The sequence below is a fragment of the Tasmannia lanceolata genome, unplaced genomic scaffold, assembly GCF_043159265.1.
Source record: "Tasmannia lanceolata isolate RefF3 unplaced genomic scaffold, GAP_Taslan_0.1 ptg000015l, whole genome shotgun sequence".
Lineage (NCBI taxonomy): Eukaryota > Viridiplantae > Streptophyta > Magnoliopsida > Canellales > Winteraceae > Tasmannia > Tasmannia lanceolata.
Window position 1 is genome coordinate 3,869,900 of NW_027518692.1, and position 19,568 is coordinate 3,889,467.

General features: G+C 40.9%; 1 protein-coding gene across 5 annotated transcripts in view; it reads right to left on the reverse strand.

The window, feature by feature from the left end:
• LOC143846011 (bromo-adjacent homology (BAH) domain-containing protein) overlaps positions 1–19,568 on the reverse strand; it is a 104,166-nt gene that overhangs the window by 77,521 nt on the left and 7,077 nt on the right. For all 5 annotated transcript variants that reach the window (XR_013234621.1, XR_013234622.1, XM_077354420.1 and 2 more), the window contains exons 2-4: positions 18,762–18,930; positions 17,885–18,639; positions 573–599 (exon numbers count right to left, since the gene is read on the reverse strand). Coding sequence is in view for 3 of the 5 variants with exons in the window: in XM_077354420.1 (XP_077210535.1) it covers positions 573–599; positions 17,885–18,639; positions 18,762–18,930 (951 nt within the window). In the remaining 2 variants the exon portion in view is untranslated. The remainder of the gene's footprint in view (positions 1–572; positions 600–17,884; positions 18,640–18,761; positions 18,931–19,568) is intronic.

Here is a 19,568-nt window from a genome sequence, read left to right on the forward strand (position 1 = left end):
TAAGATAAAGGAATACAAAAATCAATACTTTAGATTTTCTTGGCGGAACCATAAATGAGGATTGATCGAGGATTGATGGAACAAGGGCGTAGGGCCATCGGATCAAGGTGTTCTCAATGGTATTTGGCCAGCATTATGGTTGCGGTTTGGATCAACAGATCTAATTGTTGTTTGGATCAACGGATCTGATCATGTAATTGAAGCTGAAGTCGGGCCCAATAAGTGCTTCTAGGAAGTACCGTGACAGTGACTTTCTTCTTATCATTTTCCAAAGTAACAAACATTCTTTAAATTGCAAAAGTATGATCTATGCAGCAATATTCGACAAGCTTGCCGGTGAAAACTAAACAATGGAAGAAGCTCAAAAACCAACTGCGCAAAAAATGGCCTCATTGGAATCAACAAAAAATTTGGAATCCTATAGACTCAACCATGTAGTACGCATGAAAATAATCTGAACGCAAAATATTCAAAGGCATGCAAAACTAGCCAAACCATCAAGTAACAAATAAGTAAACGAAAAGATGTACAAACAAAACAGTCCTTGATATAGAAATGAAATTGCTACTCACAAGCTTCCGGAACCATTTGCTCCGATCCTGTCAAAATAAACACATGTGAAAAAGTAAGAATCATTCGCTCAATAAAAAGACAGCTTGCATGTTCATAAGAATAGTAAGGCATTAAATAAACCATTGATACTCAAATAAATCATCTTCCCCATGAACAAGTTTATTTTAAATATAACAACAGTTCAAAGAAGATCAAAACTAGGCAGAAACAAGCAAAAACGAAAAAAGAAAAACACTAAAAAAGAACATGCAGATATAAAAATCAACTAAGGAAATGTGACAGAAATAAAATTGTTCCCTCAGAAGAGAGAACTGATGTCAAGTTGTTCCAAGTTAGCAATAGCAACATTTCATGTATAATGAAAGTCCCTAACATAAAACTAAAAAGGAGAAAAGAAAATTCATGAAAGTAATCTATGGAGAGTTAGAGTCGAAAAGAGGATTCCTCACTTCTTTCTCTCATTCAAAACCGTGCCCCGGGCTCGCTTACGGAAAGTGGAAATGGTCCATAAGGTATCAGCTACAAGTACAAAGGTCAGCAAATTCTGAAACACGTGCTTTATGTTTGGATCAAGAATACATGGTATTTTGTATATAAGAATATGGAATGACCCCTTCTTTTAATGAGATAAAGTATGGACATATTTCGGGCTAATTTTATAATTCACTTTTTTTAGATATCTTCATCCTTGCAGGCATTTATTCCATATATCACACTCATCAACAAATCCTGTAAGGCTTCATGTCTGGAAAAATAATCTCATTTTACAAACAAATTTTCAAGACTCATTGTAGTATCAGAACATGAGAAATGGAATTTGTTCATCAAAATTCTGCCGTTAGAGAAGAGTAATCATACAGTATTCAGATACTACAATGTTCTGATACATCAAAATGGATTGCCATCTGCGAAACTGAATCAGCTAGCAAAGGTGACATGCAAACAATTATGGAAACTTATTTTAATTGCATCTGACCTATATTGGTGGTCTTTGCATCTGACTTATTTTGAAACTCCAGAGTGTTCGAAGGGACTACCAAATCACCCTATTGTCTTTATATTAAAGTAATAGCACTATCTATTACTTGGGCAAGAAGTCTACCGCTTTTTTATATGGGCCTTTTAGCTATGGGAGGGGTGGCAGGAATTATGCTTTAGTAGGGAGAGACGACCGCTAATTGTGCAGAGTTGGGAGGCCCCGCCTGATGGTTCAAGCTCAACTTTGATGGTTTGAGCTTGGGTAACCCGGGACCTGCTGATATTGGTGGTCTTTGCCGTGATTCCAGTGGCTCTGTCAATGGGCTTATTCGAGCCCTATAGGTATTTGTGATGATAGTGACTTAGTGAGGCGGAGGTGAGGGCTGTTTATCATGGCATAAAACGACTAGACAGAGATTTGTACAACAAAGTTTGTGGAAGGTGACTCGAATAATGTGGTGAGATGGTTATGTGGGTCGGTGGTTTCACCGTGGAGATTAAATCTATTTTCGATGAGATCTCTGATCTAACTTCTGGATCATTTATTCTTTTCAGACATGTAAGAAGACCAGCTAATAGTGCAGCGGATTCTTTAGCTAGGTCTGAGGTTGGTAGAATGGGGTAGGAGTGGCTTAATTTTTTACCACCTTGATTGTATTGTATTTGTTCCTATCTTTTTATCCATCTTGTACTATTGGTAGACCATCTTGGTCTTCCCCCGTCTAATAAATTCTTTCACCTTCTAAAAAAAAATATTTTTTAGATGCATATGAATTCAAAGACTTCTTTGGAAGACACATATAAGGTCAAACACATTCTTCTGACCCACATAAAATACAAAACCAGTTCCAAAATATAAGGTTGCAAGTCCATCCTCTTTTCAGAAAAAGCAAACAGTTGTAAAGATTATCCAACATTCCACAATAGGCATCATGATTCATGAACAACACCAATACTGGAGCAGTTTTGGTTTCCACTTGTAGAGAAAGTTCAACAGATCATGTAAGCAACTATTTCTCGTTAACTTCACCTCATCATAAGGTTTTTTGTTATCCGTATAAGTACATAATATTACTTTAGCAGGAGGTAAGCCCTAGCATGAGTGCAGCCGAAGGTTGTGCAGGTGTGGGAGCCTCCGGATACAGGCTTTCTGAAATTTAATTTTGATGGGTCTATCTTGGGGAACCCTGATCCCACTAGGGTGGGGGGTGTCCTAAGAAATGATAGTGGAGAGGTGATTTGGGCCTTCGTAGATCCCATTGGTGCAGCGGATGCCAATGAAGCGGAGGTTAGGGCGGTGCATCAAGGGTTTAAGTTGCTAGATAAAAAAAGCCTTGACAAAGTGATGGTTGAAAGGGATTCCTTGAGTGTGAATCGTCGGCTCAAAGTTCAACAGATCATGGAAGCAACTATTTCTCGTTAACTTCAACTAGTCCATCAGGCTTCACCTCATCATAAGGTTTTTTGTTATCCGTATAAGTACATAATATTACTTTATCAAGAGGTAAGCCCTAGCATGAGTGCAGCCGAAGGTTGTGCAGGTGTGGGAGCCTCCGGATACAGGCTTTCTGAAATTTAATTTTGATGGGTCTATCTTGGGGAACCCTGACCTCGCTAGGGTGGGGGGTGTCCTAAGAAATGATGGTGGAGAGGTGATTTGGGCCTTCGCAGATCCCATTGGGGTAGCGGATGCCAATGAAGCGGAGGTTAGGTCAGTGCATCAAGGGTTTAAGTTGCTAGATAAAAAAAGCCTTGACAAAGTGATGGTTGAAGGGGATTCCTTGAGTGTGAATCGTCGGCTCAAAGGCCTTCATTCCTGTCCTTGGAGATTTGCTAGATTCTTTGATGAGAATCAAGATTGGGTGGGGTCCTCATCTATTATCTTTAAGCATGTGTCTCGTTCCGCTAATGGAGTGGCCGATGGGCTTGCTCGGGAAGGGGTGGAGAAGGAAGAGCTGAAGCTTTTTTATTTTTTGCCGCCTTGATTTTCTTTTCTTTTCTTTTTTGTTTTTCCGCTCTTTGTTTCGCCTATTTTCTATCTCTGTAATTGACCATCTCGGTCTTTTTAATGAAATCTACTACCATTCAAAAAATTAATAATAATACTCCATCTCCCTAACGTATCTCATGCTTTTATGTTTGCTTCCATCAAAACATGTACAAAGGGTACACCCCTACTACCTACTGTATCTGCTCACATTTGCTTCCATCAAAAATGTGCATAAAGGGTATACCGTCTCCCTAATGCATCTGCTCTTGTTACATCAAAATGTGCATAAAGGGTACTTATATATTATTCATGTCATACAAAGAATAGTTACAACTTTCCCTTTTACTCACTCAGTCTAGTCCAGTGAGATCCACATGGATTTGATTAACTTAGATGTTTGGCAAAGAGTGCCCATTTCTTCTTTAGGTGGCTCATGCTATTTTTGATAATGTTTATAGTCAGTTAACAGGAATTATTGTCAGGTTCAGTGCATTCCTTATAGATTTAATTAACTTAGAAGTCTGGCACATAGCGCCCATTTCTTCTTCACGTGGCTAATGCTATTTTTGTGAATGACATATAGTCAGTTACCTGCATTTATTTCATTAAACATACTTAGAGTTTCTTAACACTTGAGAGCTTTAAGCCTTTGGTTGAGAATCAATTTCAATAGACAACTAAGGTTCTTCACACAAAGGTGGTGATATATCACTTATATTACAGACATTATGACTTATAAAGTCTATCACTTATATTATAGACACTTATATGATTTATAGCTGACTTAGGGTTGTTGAGGGGGATGTTTAGGATTCTAGAACTAAGATTGCCGATTAGAAAGCAAATAATCGTCTGGACGCCCATGTGATAGACTCCAGAAGGTTATCAAGCGATGATAGTAAACTCTAGCATATCTCCAAGGAATGTAAGATAGTGAATTGCAAGCATCGAATGAACGTGGTCACTAGAACCCAATGCTGCAAAAGTGATCTCTCTGATGCTAATCAGTGACATCTTTGTTCCACTTAATACTCAAGCCGTGATATCTCTAATACCTCTAAGTGTACCACCTCGATGTAGTGGACGGACGAAAGCATAGGCCAAGTGTTCCAGTGTTGGCTTTCCAAGACATGCTTTACTTATGTGGGATTTATCTCGTATGAAGCATACTGCATAATTTAGTGATGGATGTTCTAGATTGTGCTTTTTTTATGAAAGAAAAGTTCTAGGTTGTGCTTTTCGTCAAAGCTTTAGTGATAGATGTTCTTGTTGTGCTTCTCATCAAAGATTTTTATCTAGTGTTTGAATATGTTTTGCTCATGGGTGAGGTGTGATATTTTCTCGGTCCTCCTAGGATCATCACATTACCTTTACAGGAATTCACAGAATTATTTATTCAACATTGACGGTGTAACCCAAACAAGTGCATCATGTGCTGCTCTCTGAAAAATACATTGACAACTAATTTCTCAATTCCATCTAAGAAATTCTTTGTGTTAACTTTGGCAGAAACCCTTTGGTATGTTCGGAAGACACACAACAATAGAATTCCAAGGACAAATGGAAATGCTTCTCCACAATCAAAGGCTAAATCTTTTTCAGCATCATCCAACATGCAAGCTTTAAAGGAATTTTTGTAGTCTCAAGTGCTCAAAGGTAAGAAAGGGGCTCAAGAATGCTACAGGCATATTATTCAGATTGACGGAAATTCTTCAAACATTAGTTGAGGGGATACTTGATATATCGACTTCTTTTAAAATCACCTTTCACTGGATCCATAATGAGGCAAACTCAGAGAAAGACGTATTACCATAAAAAAGTGGTAGACTAAAGCTAGTTACCTATCAACAGTTTCACATGGTAGTGATGCAAAACAATCAAAGGAAGGACTGATACTTCGCTCTGATACCAAATCTGAAGCAAGACAATCGAAGATTGAACTAATATTTCGCTCTGATACCAATTCAGATGCATGATGGATCTACATAAGGGGCAATAGGGGTGAAAACAATGGGTAAAAATTAAGGGTTTGGGTCCTAAAATAGATGATTATAATGGGGAAATATTTCTACAGAGTTTAGGAGAGGTTTGGAGGGGTGCAAACATACGCTGCGAAGCAATCAAGGATGCTGAGAGGGTGTAAAATTAGTTTTGGGACAAAACGAAAGGGTCATAAAGCATGGATGGGTTTAAATGATGTTTTTAAGGTTAAAAAAAAAATTTAATGGGTACCATTTTAAAAAATTAATGGCTATTTTAGGAGTTTTGGGTCGAAGATGGGTGAAAAATAATGCAAGATAGGTTTTCGGTGAGGTTAATAGAGGTTTGAGGTTTCTGAGAAGATGGTTTATGGGAAAAAATAAAAAAAGAAAGAAATATAAAGAGATCGATAGCAAGTTTGGAATCTCAACGACCAAAACCCAAGGGATCGCAATAAAGGGTTCTTATGCATAGCACCTTAGGGAAGATCAAGGCATCACACCTTAAGAAGGAGTAGACATCACATCCACAAAAACAAAAGCTTTCAAAATATCGGTTCAACCATCCATCCATCCATCATTTATTTCATCATCATAGTCATAGCTAAAAGAAAAGTGCCTTCAGGTTACATATATAAGAAAATAAAGAGAACCAAAAAATTCTAAAATCCTAAACAGAAAAAAAAAACTAACACTTTGGGACTAAAATACCTTCTAATGGCTTAAAGACTCTTCCCACTTAGAATTTTCGTAATACATATGTAGGGCATGTTTATGTTAGAAGTGTACATGTGCCTAAGGGCACTTTGGTCTTTTGTACTTATCCTCTTTATATAAATGCAAAAGTGAGGGGGAGAAAAACTCTCAATATGGCATTAGAGCCCTAGCGATGTGGTGCCCTATGGACCACCATTGAAGACTCCCATCCCCATCTCTTTCCTCATCTTCCCTAAGCCACCACCTAGCCCTAAGTCTCTAACCCTAACCCTCCACCTCCTCTTCTTCTTCTCCCCTCTCACCCCAGCCCCCTTCCTGGCACCCCACCCCGGCATCCCCCACGTCCGGCCTCTCCCAACCCCCACCACCCTCGCACCCCCCCCCACCCCCCCGCCCTCTCTTCTCACGCTGCCCTCGACCACCCTCCTCCACCCATTCTCAGCCTCCCGCATCCCTCCAACCTTCATTTGACTCCTCTGACCCTAAACCCTACCCTCACTAGACTCTAAAACCCCTCTAATACTCCCTCCTTGGGCTTTATCCCCTCTCCTTCATGGCCTAAATCCCCTTCTCCTCGCTTCTTTCCTCTTCCCGCGGCCCCACTCCCATTTTCTAGCTTTTTCTTCCTCCTTGCTAGCCATATTATGTCTCCTTCGGGGCCGCGGTCTACTCATTGGACTCGTCTAGTATCTCTTCTTTCTTCACCTTGTTCATTTGCCATTGTTGTGGTTGAATGTATCCTTCTCTCTTTGCTGTCATGGAGCCTTCCGTCATTGAGGATCCCGCTCTCGGCACGACCCAATGGTCCGTGTCACTTCTCCACCTTTGGCCTCCTCATCTTCTACTTATTCTCCCTCATTGGATATGTCATTCCAACAGATGACTACGGTCAAATTAGACAAGTCCAATTACCTTCATTGGAAAGCGGTTGTTGAGACCTGTCTCTTCGCTCGAGGTAAGGTTAGTTTCATTCGTAGTGATCCTCCTCCTTCTGACGATCCTACCTATCCTCGGTGGGAAGAGGATGATGCCCTGATTCGCACCCTTCTATGGCAGAGTGTGGCCCCTCATATCGGTGACACTATGATGTGCCTTTTGACCTCCAAGAAAATCTGGGACCATACCACTATTCTTCTGGGGTTGACAACCTCACCCACATTTGTGCCACCTATTCAGAGTGGATGCACCTCTGGCGTGGTGATACCTCCCCTCTCTGCCTATTATAGTCAGTTTATATCCCTCTGTCCAGCTCGATGCTTTTATGCCCCTTACATCTGACTCGGCTACTCTGGCCCAACAACAGGACCACCTCTGCTTCGTCCACTTCCTCGAGACTTTGGCCCCTGACTTTCTTCATCTTCAACAGCAAATCCTCGGCTCCAGCTCTCTTCCCTCCCTCACAGAAGTCTATTCTAGTGCTCAGAGTGTCTTCCAGGCGATTCCTCCCACGCCCTCCCGGTCGATGGCTCTACTCTTGATGCCTCTTATATTGGCGATCAATCTGTTCGCGGTGGTAGTTCCCATGGCCGTGGTAGAGGTCATGGCAGTAGTGGTGGTGACCGCGATTTTGGTGGTGCCCGTGGTGCTGGTGGCCATGGCCGCCCGTATTGTACTCACTATAGGCTGGAGAGCCATCATGTTGATACTTGCTATGCTCTCCATCCTGAGCTCCGCCCCACACGCTCTGCCTATCTCGCTGCCACTGATATCCCCAATGGTTTGATGGCCCCATCCATTGTTCCAGCAGCAGCCCTTAGCGATACTTTTACTCTCTCTATAACGGACAATGAGGAGTTTCAGCGCGTCCGGTTGAGCAGCCGGCCTCCTACTGCAAGTTTTGCACAGCCAGGTAGCTCACATGCCTCTTTACTTACCAGCTCTAGCTCCTAGATCATTAATTACGGGGCCTCCAACCATCTGACTGTAACTCTGCCTCCCTTAGCTCACTTCAGCCTTTTCACTCTACTTCTCATTTTGTTACCCTTGCCGCTCCCATCTCTGGTGTTGGTACACTTTCCCCTAGTTCTGATCTTCATTTATCCTCAATTCTTGGTGTTCCCAATCTCCTTTGAATTTACTTTCTGTCAACCGGCATACCAAAAAGCTTAACCGCTATGTCACATTTTTTTTCTTCTGATTGTTTGTTTCAAGACAGAGGGCGAGCCTTGGCGCAAAAGTAAGGTTGCTCCATTGTGACCTGGTGGTCACGGCAACAGCCTCTCTGCAAAGGCTGCGTACATCTAGCCCTCTCCATGCCCCTATGATGAACGTACGGGAAAACCCTCTTTGGATTTGCCCAAGATCTTTGGAATTCATTTATTTCTCTCAGGGGTGGCTTGCTTTGGGTTTGGCACATTTCATGTAACAGAATACTAATAAATCTCGGATTGAGAATTAGAACGGAAAGATCCATTAGATAATGAACTATTGGTTCTAAGCCATCTCTGGTGATGAATCAACAATTCGAAGTGCTTTTCTTGCGTATTCTTGATGACTCGGGGGGTGGGTGCAGAGCGGACGATTTCAAAACGGACTCTTCATTCATTAGATAGAGAAAATCGCCAAGATTTCGTGGTGGGAGCCTCGTGCAATGGGCCGCACTTTTATTGTTTCTTTCAGGATCTCTCGACTGGGAGGACAATTAGCTCGAGCCGTGAGGCGAATGGCTAGTACCGTCTTGACCGCACCCCTTCGCGTGCCATTTTGCATACTTCCGTCAACGCCTATCAGCGGCATTGTAGACTTGGTCATCCATCTCTCTGGCTCCTTAAGCAGACATCCATTATTTCTGGTCCTCTTCAGCCATTTCAGTGCAAGTCTAGTGAACTTGGGAAACACCACCGTGTGACCTTTCCCCTAGAGTCACTAGTAGAGTCTCACGTCCTTTTGATTTGGTCCACTCATAAGTATGAGGTCCCTCGAGGACAATGTCTCTTTCTGGATATAGATATTTTATCATTTTTGTAGATTATTTCTCTCGTGTGACTTGCTTATTTTTACTTAAAGACCACTCTCAGGTCTTCCAAGCTTTTCGCACATTTCATGCTAAGATCACTAACCAATATGGCTCTAATATTAAATGCTTGAGCGGTGACAATGCTAGGGAGTACTTTTCAGGTGACTTTCATGAGTTTTTATCCACCCATGGCATTGTCCATCAGTCCTCTTGTCCTTACACCTCTCAACAATATGGTGTAGTCGAGAGGAAACTTCGGTACCTTCTTTATGTAGCCTGTACTCTTCTCTTCCAAATGCGGGTTCCAAAATCCTATTGGAGCGATGCTCTCCTCCTCACAGCCTGTTTCCTTGCTAATCTCCTTGCATCATCTGTTTTAGGTGGTTCTTCTCCTTTCTCCATCCTACACCCTCAGGGGGATCCGTTTCCCATCACTCCACGGGTCTTTGTTTGTGTATGTTTTGTTCACAACCTCTCACCCGGCCTAGATAATTTGGATCCTCGAGCAGAGCCGTATGTCTATCTAGGCTACTCTCGTACCCAGATGGGTTACCGTTGCTATAGCCCTCGGCTGCGACACTTATTTGTTTCAGTCGATGTCAACTTCTTTGAGTTTGTCTTATTTACTGCTCCTATTGAGAGCACCCCCATAAATTCTGACCCTCCTGTACCTCTTCCTGTTCTCCCTGACCCTACTGTCCCACCCTCCTCCCCTTTGCCGGATCCCTCATTCCCATCTTCAGCTCCTATGCAGGTCTATCAGCAGAGACAGAGGCGATGTGCTCCCCACCCTCCTCCCAAGGCATCGTCTTCTCAGCCGGAGATCCCGGCTCCATCATCTCAGCTACCACTTCTTCCTTCTCTGGATGTGGCTGTAGACTCTCCTATTGCTTCACAGACTCATTCACATTCTACTACCCATCATATTTCTCGCTTTGTCTCTTATGATCATTTACTCCTCGCTTTCGTAGCTTTGCGTCTTCCTTGTCCTCAATTTCTTTGCCGATGTCAGTGACAGAGGCCCTTGCTCATCCAAGTTGGCGTGCTACTATGGACCTTGAGATGGCCGCCCTTCAGGCCAATCACACTTGGGACTTGGTTCCCATTCCTCATGGTGCCCAGCCAGTGGGTTGTCATTGGGTCTTTGCCATCAAGTATCTTCCAGATGGGACAGTTGAGCGCCTTAAGGCGCATTTGGTTGCCAGGGGTATACACAGACATTTGGCGTGGACTACACAGAGACTTTTTCCCATGTGGCCAAAATCCCTTCGGTGAGAGTATTGATATCCCTAGATGTCAATCGAGGCTGGCCCTTATATCAACTTGATGTAAAGAATGCCTTCCTCCATGGCGACTTGACTGAGGAGGTCTATATGAAGCAACCTCCAGGGTATGTTGCTCAGGGGGAGATGTCCTCATCAGTGTGCCGGCTACGCAAATCCTTATAGTGCTCAAACGGTCTCCTAGAGCATGGTTTGGGAGATTCGGTGATGCTACCATGCGATCTGGCATGAAACAGTGTGCAGTTGAGTTTACCTCTCTGTATTCAGTCAGCGATCTGATTCTGGGCATGTCCTTCTCGTAGTCTACGTATATGACATTATCATTACAAGGAATGACACAACTTGCATACAGAAGTTGAAAACCTTCCTACAAAAAGAATTTTCCACCAACGACCTTGGGCGTCTAAGATACTTTTTGAGGATTGAGGTAGCTTATTATGGTAGAAATCTCTCCCTCTCACAGAGGAAGTATGTTCTAGACCTGTTAGCTGAGACTGGTTCTATGTGTATGAAACCAGCTGTTGTTCCCATGAACCCAAATAAAAAGCTACATCCAGACGAGGAAGACTTGTTAAATAACCCTGCAGATATAGACAACTAGTTGGGAAGCTGATTTACCTCACAGTTACTCACCCAGATATCTCATATGCAGTGGGGGCGGTAGTAGCCAGTTCATGAGTGCACCACGCACCACTCATTGGGCTGCCGTGATTTAGATTCTTCGCTACTTGAAAAGCGCGACAAGCAGAGGCTTGCTATTCAAGAAGCACGAGCATGAAAAGTTGAAAGGATTTTGTGATGCAAACTGGGCAGGGTCACCAGCAAATAGGTGGTCTACCACAGGATATTGCACCTTGTTGGAGGTTACTTAATGCATGGAAAAGTAAGAAACAAGATGTTGTAGCCAAGTCGAGTGCAGAGGCAGAATATCGTGCCATGTAACACACAGGCGGAGAACTTATCTTGTTGTGCTCTCTTCTATCTGAGATCGGCTTCTCCTCCTCATCTCCAGCTCAGCTTTATTGTGATAATAGAGCTACTAATCAAATTGCCACCAATCCAATCTTTCATAAGCGAACTAAAAACATAGAGGTGGATTGTCACTTCATATGCCAAATGATCCAAAAGGGGGACATATGCACTACTTTCACTAGATCGGCTAGCTGGTGTGTTTACCAAGCCCTTGAGTAAAGCCAAGTTAAAAGATATTTGTAACAACCTAGGAATGTATGATACCTACATTCTAGGTTGAGGGGGGAGTGTTAGATGTATATATCTGCCTAAGGGCACTTTGGTCTTTTGTACTTGTCTTCTTTATATAAATGTATAAGTAAGAGGAAGCAAAACTCTCAACAGTTTAAAGCAATCATAACTAAAAGAACTTAAGTGATTTTGATGGAAAAAGACTATGATACCCCTACTATAACCTAAGGTCCCATCATGCTCCCTCACTTGAAAAGATTCGACCCCATCGAATATAAAGATTAGCGGACGAGTGGGAGTTCTTCAACTAGAATCATCACACGTGTAACATAAGGTTATCCTTTCCAACGAACTAGGTATTTCCAACGCACAAGTAGCTTTGAGCAAACATTTCGTTGATTCAATGTAATATAATTAGAATGAGCATCTTCGATGCACTCCTTGTAGGCGGACGGCTTAGGCGGAAAGAAACTTGGGTCTTCTGCTTATGTTTGTAGATTTATACTTGTGTACCTCGAGTAAGTACTACAAAATCTGCAGGAGCCAAATACTACGATCAGTGACTTAGTTGGTGTTCAAAGTAATATAATCAGAATGTGCGCTTTCGATGCACTCCTTGTAGGGCGACGGCTTAAGCAGAAAGAAACTTGGGTCCTCTGCTTATATATGTAGATATATGCTTGTGTTTCCTCGAGCAAGTTGCAAAAAACCGGCAGTAGTTAAAACATTACAATCAGTGACTTGGTTGGTGTATTTTCAAGCTCTTCTTGACTATGTCGAATCATTTTCCTCTTCCATACGTGTTATAACTTATATGACAGTTGTTACTCTCTTGATCTTAATATAATGCTCACGAACTAGCTTCTGCCGAAACCAACTTTGAAAGATGACAGCCGCTTTCCGAATCTTCTCTAACGTTTACGAGCTAAGTATCGTCGAAAATGGCTTCGTATCACAATAGTGGCTCTAGTCAAATCCTCTAGTTTCATGCTCTCCATAAGATATATCAGCAAGGATTGTTCCAGCACAAACTCCTGACTTTTTGCAAGTTGTGGAGTCTCCAAGGCTAGAAGAGGTGCATGGAACTGTTAGTGAGTACAATCCACACGATCCAAAAGGGATAACAACCCTTCAACTTTGGCTTTTAAGCCTCCCAATAACTCAACTATTCGATAGGTACTGCATCTAGAAAAAATTTCAACCTGAGCTCTAATACCAAATTTGATGTAGGACGATCAATGGAAGCACTAATACTTCACTCTGATACCAAATTTGATGCAAGTTGGACTATAGAAGGGGCGTTAGGAGTGAAAAAGGATGGGTAAAAATTAAGTGTTTGGGTCCTAAAATATGTGATTAGATTGGAGAAATATTTCTATGAGGTTTAGGATAGGTTTGGAGTGGTGTAACATATGCTAAGAGGCTGTTGAAGGATGTCGGGAGGGCGTCAAATTAGTTTTGGGATAAAATAAATAGGTGTAAGCCCAAGGGTTCCCAATGGGTTCATTCAATCACCTTGTTTTGATGATTAACAAACGCAAATTGATTAGTCGTTTATGGGCTGATCATTTGCCTTGAGTGTTGTGCTTTAGACAGGTCCTACACAAGTCAAATCATACTAGCACACACCTTGTTGGCCTATGCTTGAAGATGAACCAACCAATGGACAAAGGAGCTAGAGCATACTTGGACAAACCACACCTTGAAGGATCTACCAAGGAGAAGCTCAACAATCATCTCAAAACATTGACCATACAGAGAAGATCATGAAGGCCAAAGCTGGAAGATCAAGAACCAATGCAAAGGACCAAGGATCTTGTACCACAACTTGAAGATGTCAAGCATGGAAGCTCAACCATAGAAGATCCCAGCTCAAGAGAAGAGTTCAAGAGAGTGATAGAAAGGGTAAAATGTATTCCTATCTCTCTTGCATTTTCGATTGTCAAGGCACATTGTTTAATCCCCAAAAACTAGTGAAAAACAATGTTTTCCAAAGAGACTACAACACACCCTTCATTGAACTTAATTGGATTAGTAAATGACCATGTGATGTCCTCACATATTTGGAACCCTCATGACATTCCATTTAACATGATAAAATTGAGTTCCAAAAGCCCAAAACAAAACAGCACTAAAAACAGAAATAACCTGTTGTTCATAGGCTTCTCGGAACACCCAGATTTTCTCGGAGCTCCGAGCCATTTCTCGAAACTCCGAGAAATGGTCCAGGGAGCATTAAAATGGAATTTGGTTAAATTCTCGGACTCCGAGACCAGTGTATTTACAAAAAAATATAGCCGTTGGTGGCCCAACGGCTAGTTGACTGTTTGACCCGAAAATAACCATTTTTCCCCGGAAACGGTCATATTGAGTTGGGACACTATATATACCCATCAAATGGGTCTAAAATATGACTATGAACATTGTCCAACTCCAACAAACCCTAGAAAATCATTTGTGAATCATTTTTGGGTAAAAACTCTCACCAAACTCATTGTGCCTTGATTTTGAGAAAATCATTTGAGATTGGTTTAGGCTTTCATTTGCAAATTATTCTTGAGAGAAAGTGTGTGAGCTACAACTTGTAATCAAGCCTATTAAGAGGCTAATACTTCTTCTTCTTCTTCATTCGATCGGTGGCAAGGGCATCCGTTTTTAATTCCCTTGGGATAAGCGCTTAGAACTCGGCGGAGTAGGAGAGTCATTATAAAGGTGGCAAGGGCATCCTTATTTAATTCCCTTGGGATTGTAAAAGCCTCGGAGCCGGGCATCGTGGAGGTCTCAATAGTGAAAATCCTCAAGTACGACCTTGAGTAGAGTGGAGTAGGCTATTTACCGAACCACTATAAATCTTTGTGTCACTTGTGTTGGTATTTCTCTATCTCTCACTCCCTCTCTCACTCTATTATTTATGCATTGCCTTACATAATTAGAATTGAGTGAGTTAGCATTGTTTTCAACTTGAATATCTTTACATTGCTAATTGAGCCACTAAATCTCCTAATTAAGTTTGTTGTTTAAAAAGGGTTTTGAACTTATATTAATTTGTAATATTGTTTTAGTTCAACTATTTCAAACTTAATTAAACAAGGGATAAGTCTTGGGTGAAATTTTAGGAAACGTTTTTAAAAGGCAAAGGTTTTATAAACATCCTATTCACCCCCCCTCTAGATTGCCAAACCGAGTCAATCCTCAGATTTCAATGGGACAGAAGGCATGGATGGGTTTGAATGATGTTTATAAGGTTGAAAAAAATTTCAATGTCTATTTTAGGAGTTTTGGGTAGAAGATAAGTGAAAATAATGTAAGAGGCTTTGGGTGAGGTTAATGGAGGTTTGGGGTATCGACGAAGGTGGTTTATGAAGAAAAAAAAAGCTAAAAACAAATATGAAAAGATAAATAGCAAAGTAGGAATCTCACCAACCAATACCTAAGGCATCACACCAATGGGTTCCTAGACATCGCACCTTATGGAAGATCAAGGCATCACACTTTGGCATGGAGCAGACATAACATCCACCCAAGAGAAGAAGAAGCTTTCAAAATCTTTGTGCAATAATCCATTCATCCATCATTCATTTCATCATCATAGCTAAAATAAAAGTGCCCTGAGGCTACATATATAAGAAAAGAAAGAGATACAGAAAATTCTAAAACCCTATACAAAAAACTTACAGTCTCGGTCGTGCTATTGGAAATACCAGTGGAAGTGAAGACCTCATTATAAATGATACGGATAAAAACATTCATAGTTGGAGTGATAGTGGCAGTTATAGTTGCAATAATGTTGATGATTTATTTGGTATCAGGGACATTTGGAACACTTTTAGACTAAAATACCCTCTAATAACCTAAAAACTTGCTCCCACTTAAAATTCCCGTAATACATGTGTGGGGACTATTTAAACCACTCATAACTCAAAAAACTAGTGATTTTGATGGAAAAAGACAATGGTACCCCTGCAATAACTTAAGAGACTTAAAAGGGACCTAAAAATTAAAATTTAGACCAGGGAAGCAGGATTCGTACCTGAGGGTGGGGATTCGCGATTCCCCGAATCGCGAATCGGAATCGTGATTCGATTCGATTCCCCGATTCTGGGGAATCCCGAATTGATTCCGTCAGAACCCCGATTCCCAATTTTGGGAACCTCGATTTCCAATTTATGGAAACCCCGATTCCCACTTTATAGGAACCCCGATTCCCAGGCGATTCCCAGCGAATCCCAACTCCCCTGCGACTCCCGGCGATTCCCCAGCGAATCTCCGACGAATCCCCGACGAATCCCCGACAAATCTCCATCGACTCTATGGCAAACCCACGATTCCCGCTTCCAACCATCCCAGGAGCCTTCGATTCCCGCTTTCGAATCCCGAATCGAATCCCGCTTTCGATTCCCGCCCTGGCAACCTTGATTAGACCTTAGGATGGCCCCCATGTAGACATTGTGGGCTAATTAGATTTTGTTGATGATCTTATGACCAGATTAAGCAATAGCATTGTATAATCCTTTTTTCTTTTAATAAAGCAATTTTTCGTCAAAAAACAAATATGGGGATGCATTATCATTCCCAAAAAAAAAAAAGAGGATGCATTTTTTTTAAAAGATACATTTATGACAAGCATGTGGGTAAACAAAGTCTGCTGAAGCAAAAGACAAATTTAGTCCCCTATTATGTGCCACATATAAGCACATACCAATATGCATGCATGTATATGCACAATGCAGACTCGAGCATGCTTCAAGCACACGTATATTTTATGTTTATTCAATACCAGCATCCATTGAATAGACAAGTATATCATTATATGGATTGTGAATACAAAATGCAGAAAAAAGTATACACCTAAATAGAGATGCACTATATATACAAGCGGTTACTAAATAACAGAAATCGAACCCCGTCTCTCTCTCTCTCTCTCTCTCTCTCTCTCTCTCTCTCTCTCTATATATATATATATATATATATATATATTGAAATTTTTATTGATAGCTGTGTCCATGTGTCAGACTTAAGAGGACATCACCATAAAAAAATAGTTTCCTGGCAAGATACGAGCAAGCATGGATCAATTACAAACATACGGTTGAGAAGGTTAAGCTGTGAGCTTCTTTTTGTTTTTTTTGAAGGATAAGCTGTGAGCTATTATAACTGTCAACAGAGTTATTGTCCATAATTATTAACCGATAGCCAGAAGCATCAGTTAAGCTCATAATTAACACTAGCACGTTGGAGTTTTTATATGGTGTTAGGCCTTACAACTATACGGTGGAGGACCACCCTTGATATTTGATCCAACAGCAGCTTAAATATAAAGGGTGGTACCTCCACCGTACCAATGCCTTACACCATATAATTTCTCAGCACAATGATATCACAGAGAAAGAATAGTACAAGTTTACATGCAATAAAAGGTATTGAAAGATTATTTCATTGTGAAGGAAAAACATCTTTCATTGAAGAAAGAGAACAAAAAAACTAAAATAAGTTATTTAAAGTTCCCAAAAGCATATATCTAGAAGAGTAATAAATCAGAAACAACTTTCTTAATTGGCTGCCTTAGAAGCACATGCTAGTGATGACAAGCATGCACTTAATGGAAGAAGCAACGGGACAAATACAGAATCACAGTGGTTCCATGTCATTCCACACAATCCTGTCTCACTTCCAGCAATAACTGTGCGGTTATAGGCATGAGCACAACTTACTGTTATAGCTTAGCTGAAAGAAACAGAAACTGCACCAAATTATGGGACACCAGCATCATTTCTTAAGGCCCCATCCCAGATCCACCAAAAAGTATGTTTGTTGTCACCAAGATTTTAAATTTCGGCCGAAATACCGAAATTTCGATGGATTTCAGTTGGGACCAACACCGAAATCACCGAAGTCCAAAATTTCGGCCAGAATCCAAAATTTCGGCAATTTCAGTAATTTCTGCTGAAATTTCGGGAAAATGTAATTTTTAAAAATTTTTCTGAAATTTACTTTTTTCCCGAAATTACGGGCACAAGTTTGGAATTTGTTTTTTTTTACCTAATTTTGGTCTCGGCTATTTCCGAAACCGAAAATTAAATTTTAAACCTTGGTTGTAACAAATGTGCACTAATTAACCATCAAATTCACCAAAAAAAGTTGAGATAGAAAAATCCGTCCTCTCCATGTCAAAAGCAAATAAACGATTATATGTATATAAACTTACAGCATCTGGCCTTCGGGTCACTTCCATAATTTGACCATCAGATTCTGCATCCTCCTTTAGTGCAACCACTGGTTCTGTTTTACGCAATGTTCCTTCACCAGGCTTAGTTTTCTCCTCATCAAGTTTTACCCTCTTAGAAGGAATTTTGTCCTGCCCAGCAGAATCTTTGACAGCCCTAATTGTTTCTTTTTCATATTCATCATCAGAATCAACTTCTCGCTTCCGTAAACTAAGGTCAGTCTTGTTTTCTTCACGTGATGATGGAACAGTGACACTAGAGTTAAGTTCCTTGGGAGCTTTAGATGAATTATCAATGAGCCTTGATTTATCGGGAGCATTAGCATTACTGTCAAATACACCTGAACCTTTAACAGGTTTCACTTTCTCTTCACCAGCCTTAACCTCAACCATGGCAGAATCATTGTATGCTCTTTCTATGGTCTTCTCATCTCGAAAAGGTTCCTGTGTGATCATAGGACTTGCAATTTCTTTTGATTCTACACCCTTGTGAAACAAAAGTTTGTCCTTCACTAACAAAGCTTTCACGCCCACACTTTCTTTTGCTACTGAATTTGTTGCGGGACCCGACTTCTCTTCTTTCACCACATTTTCCGGTGCTTCCGTTGAATGTAACTTCAATAGCAGTGGTAAGGGCAAACTGTTCTCAACCACATTATCATTTTCATCTTTCCCATTCGAGTCAAATTTGGAAATGGCAAGGGGTTTTTGACCTTTTTTGTTAAGAAGATCACTAACTGGAGAGAATTATGTCACCGCATGCATAAGAGATTTTGAAAAACTTCATCAATTAATAACCCGCAGGAGGACAAACTTGAGTATTGAAAAAGACAGACATGCCAAAAAAACATATACATACCCTCAGTTCCAGCTATTACATTGTCTAATTTATCTGATATGGTACAGTTTGCAACGTTAAATGTACGATAGAAAATATAGTCAGCCATTTTCATTTCCTCGTCGGAAGGTTGTCGGTTTCTCCTGTCCTTTGAAGTACAGATGACATTGCATTTGCCAACAATCACTTCCTGAGTAAAGTATGAAATAGTAAACAGTTATTTATCCGCAACTCTTGCAAAAGGTGAGACATATAGTTATGAGACAAATATAAACAATGATGCCCCATGAACAAAGTGTTAGTGAAATACCCCAAAATACCCCCTAGCAAAATTTGTCCCTCTTATGTAGGGAAAGGTGTTTTTGTCCTTTGATTAATGTTGAATTAGGGCTTCTTTAGAAAGTCTATAAATACATCTTTTAGTGTGTTTTGTGGAGATTATACCTAACCCTAAATGTGTTTACAGGCCAAGAAAGTGATTTTAGTGTGGGAGGAGAAGAAGAAACAAGTGTGGTTGCTGGAGATCATGATACAAGATAAGATCTCCATCCTAGAATGATTTCTAAATTCCTAGAAAACCTAAAAGATGGTTTAATCAATGGAAAATGTGTGTTTCGCTTGTAATCTCATGTGGGGGGAGATCCCAATCATTGATCTTGGGCTATCTGAGGCCCGTTTTGTTATAAGATTCCCATCAAACCCAAGATCGGTGGGCTTTAACCTTTGAATGTGAAAATAAGGGATTTGTGACCTAGATCTTAGTTTCTCCACGGATCGATGTCCATGTCCGGCGAGTTTCCAGCGATTGGATTGGATTTGATGGAACCT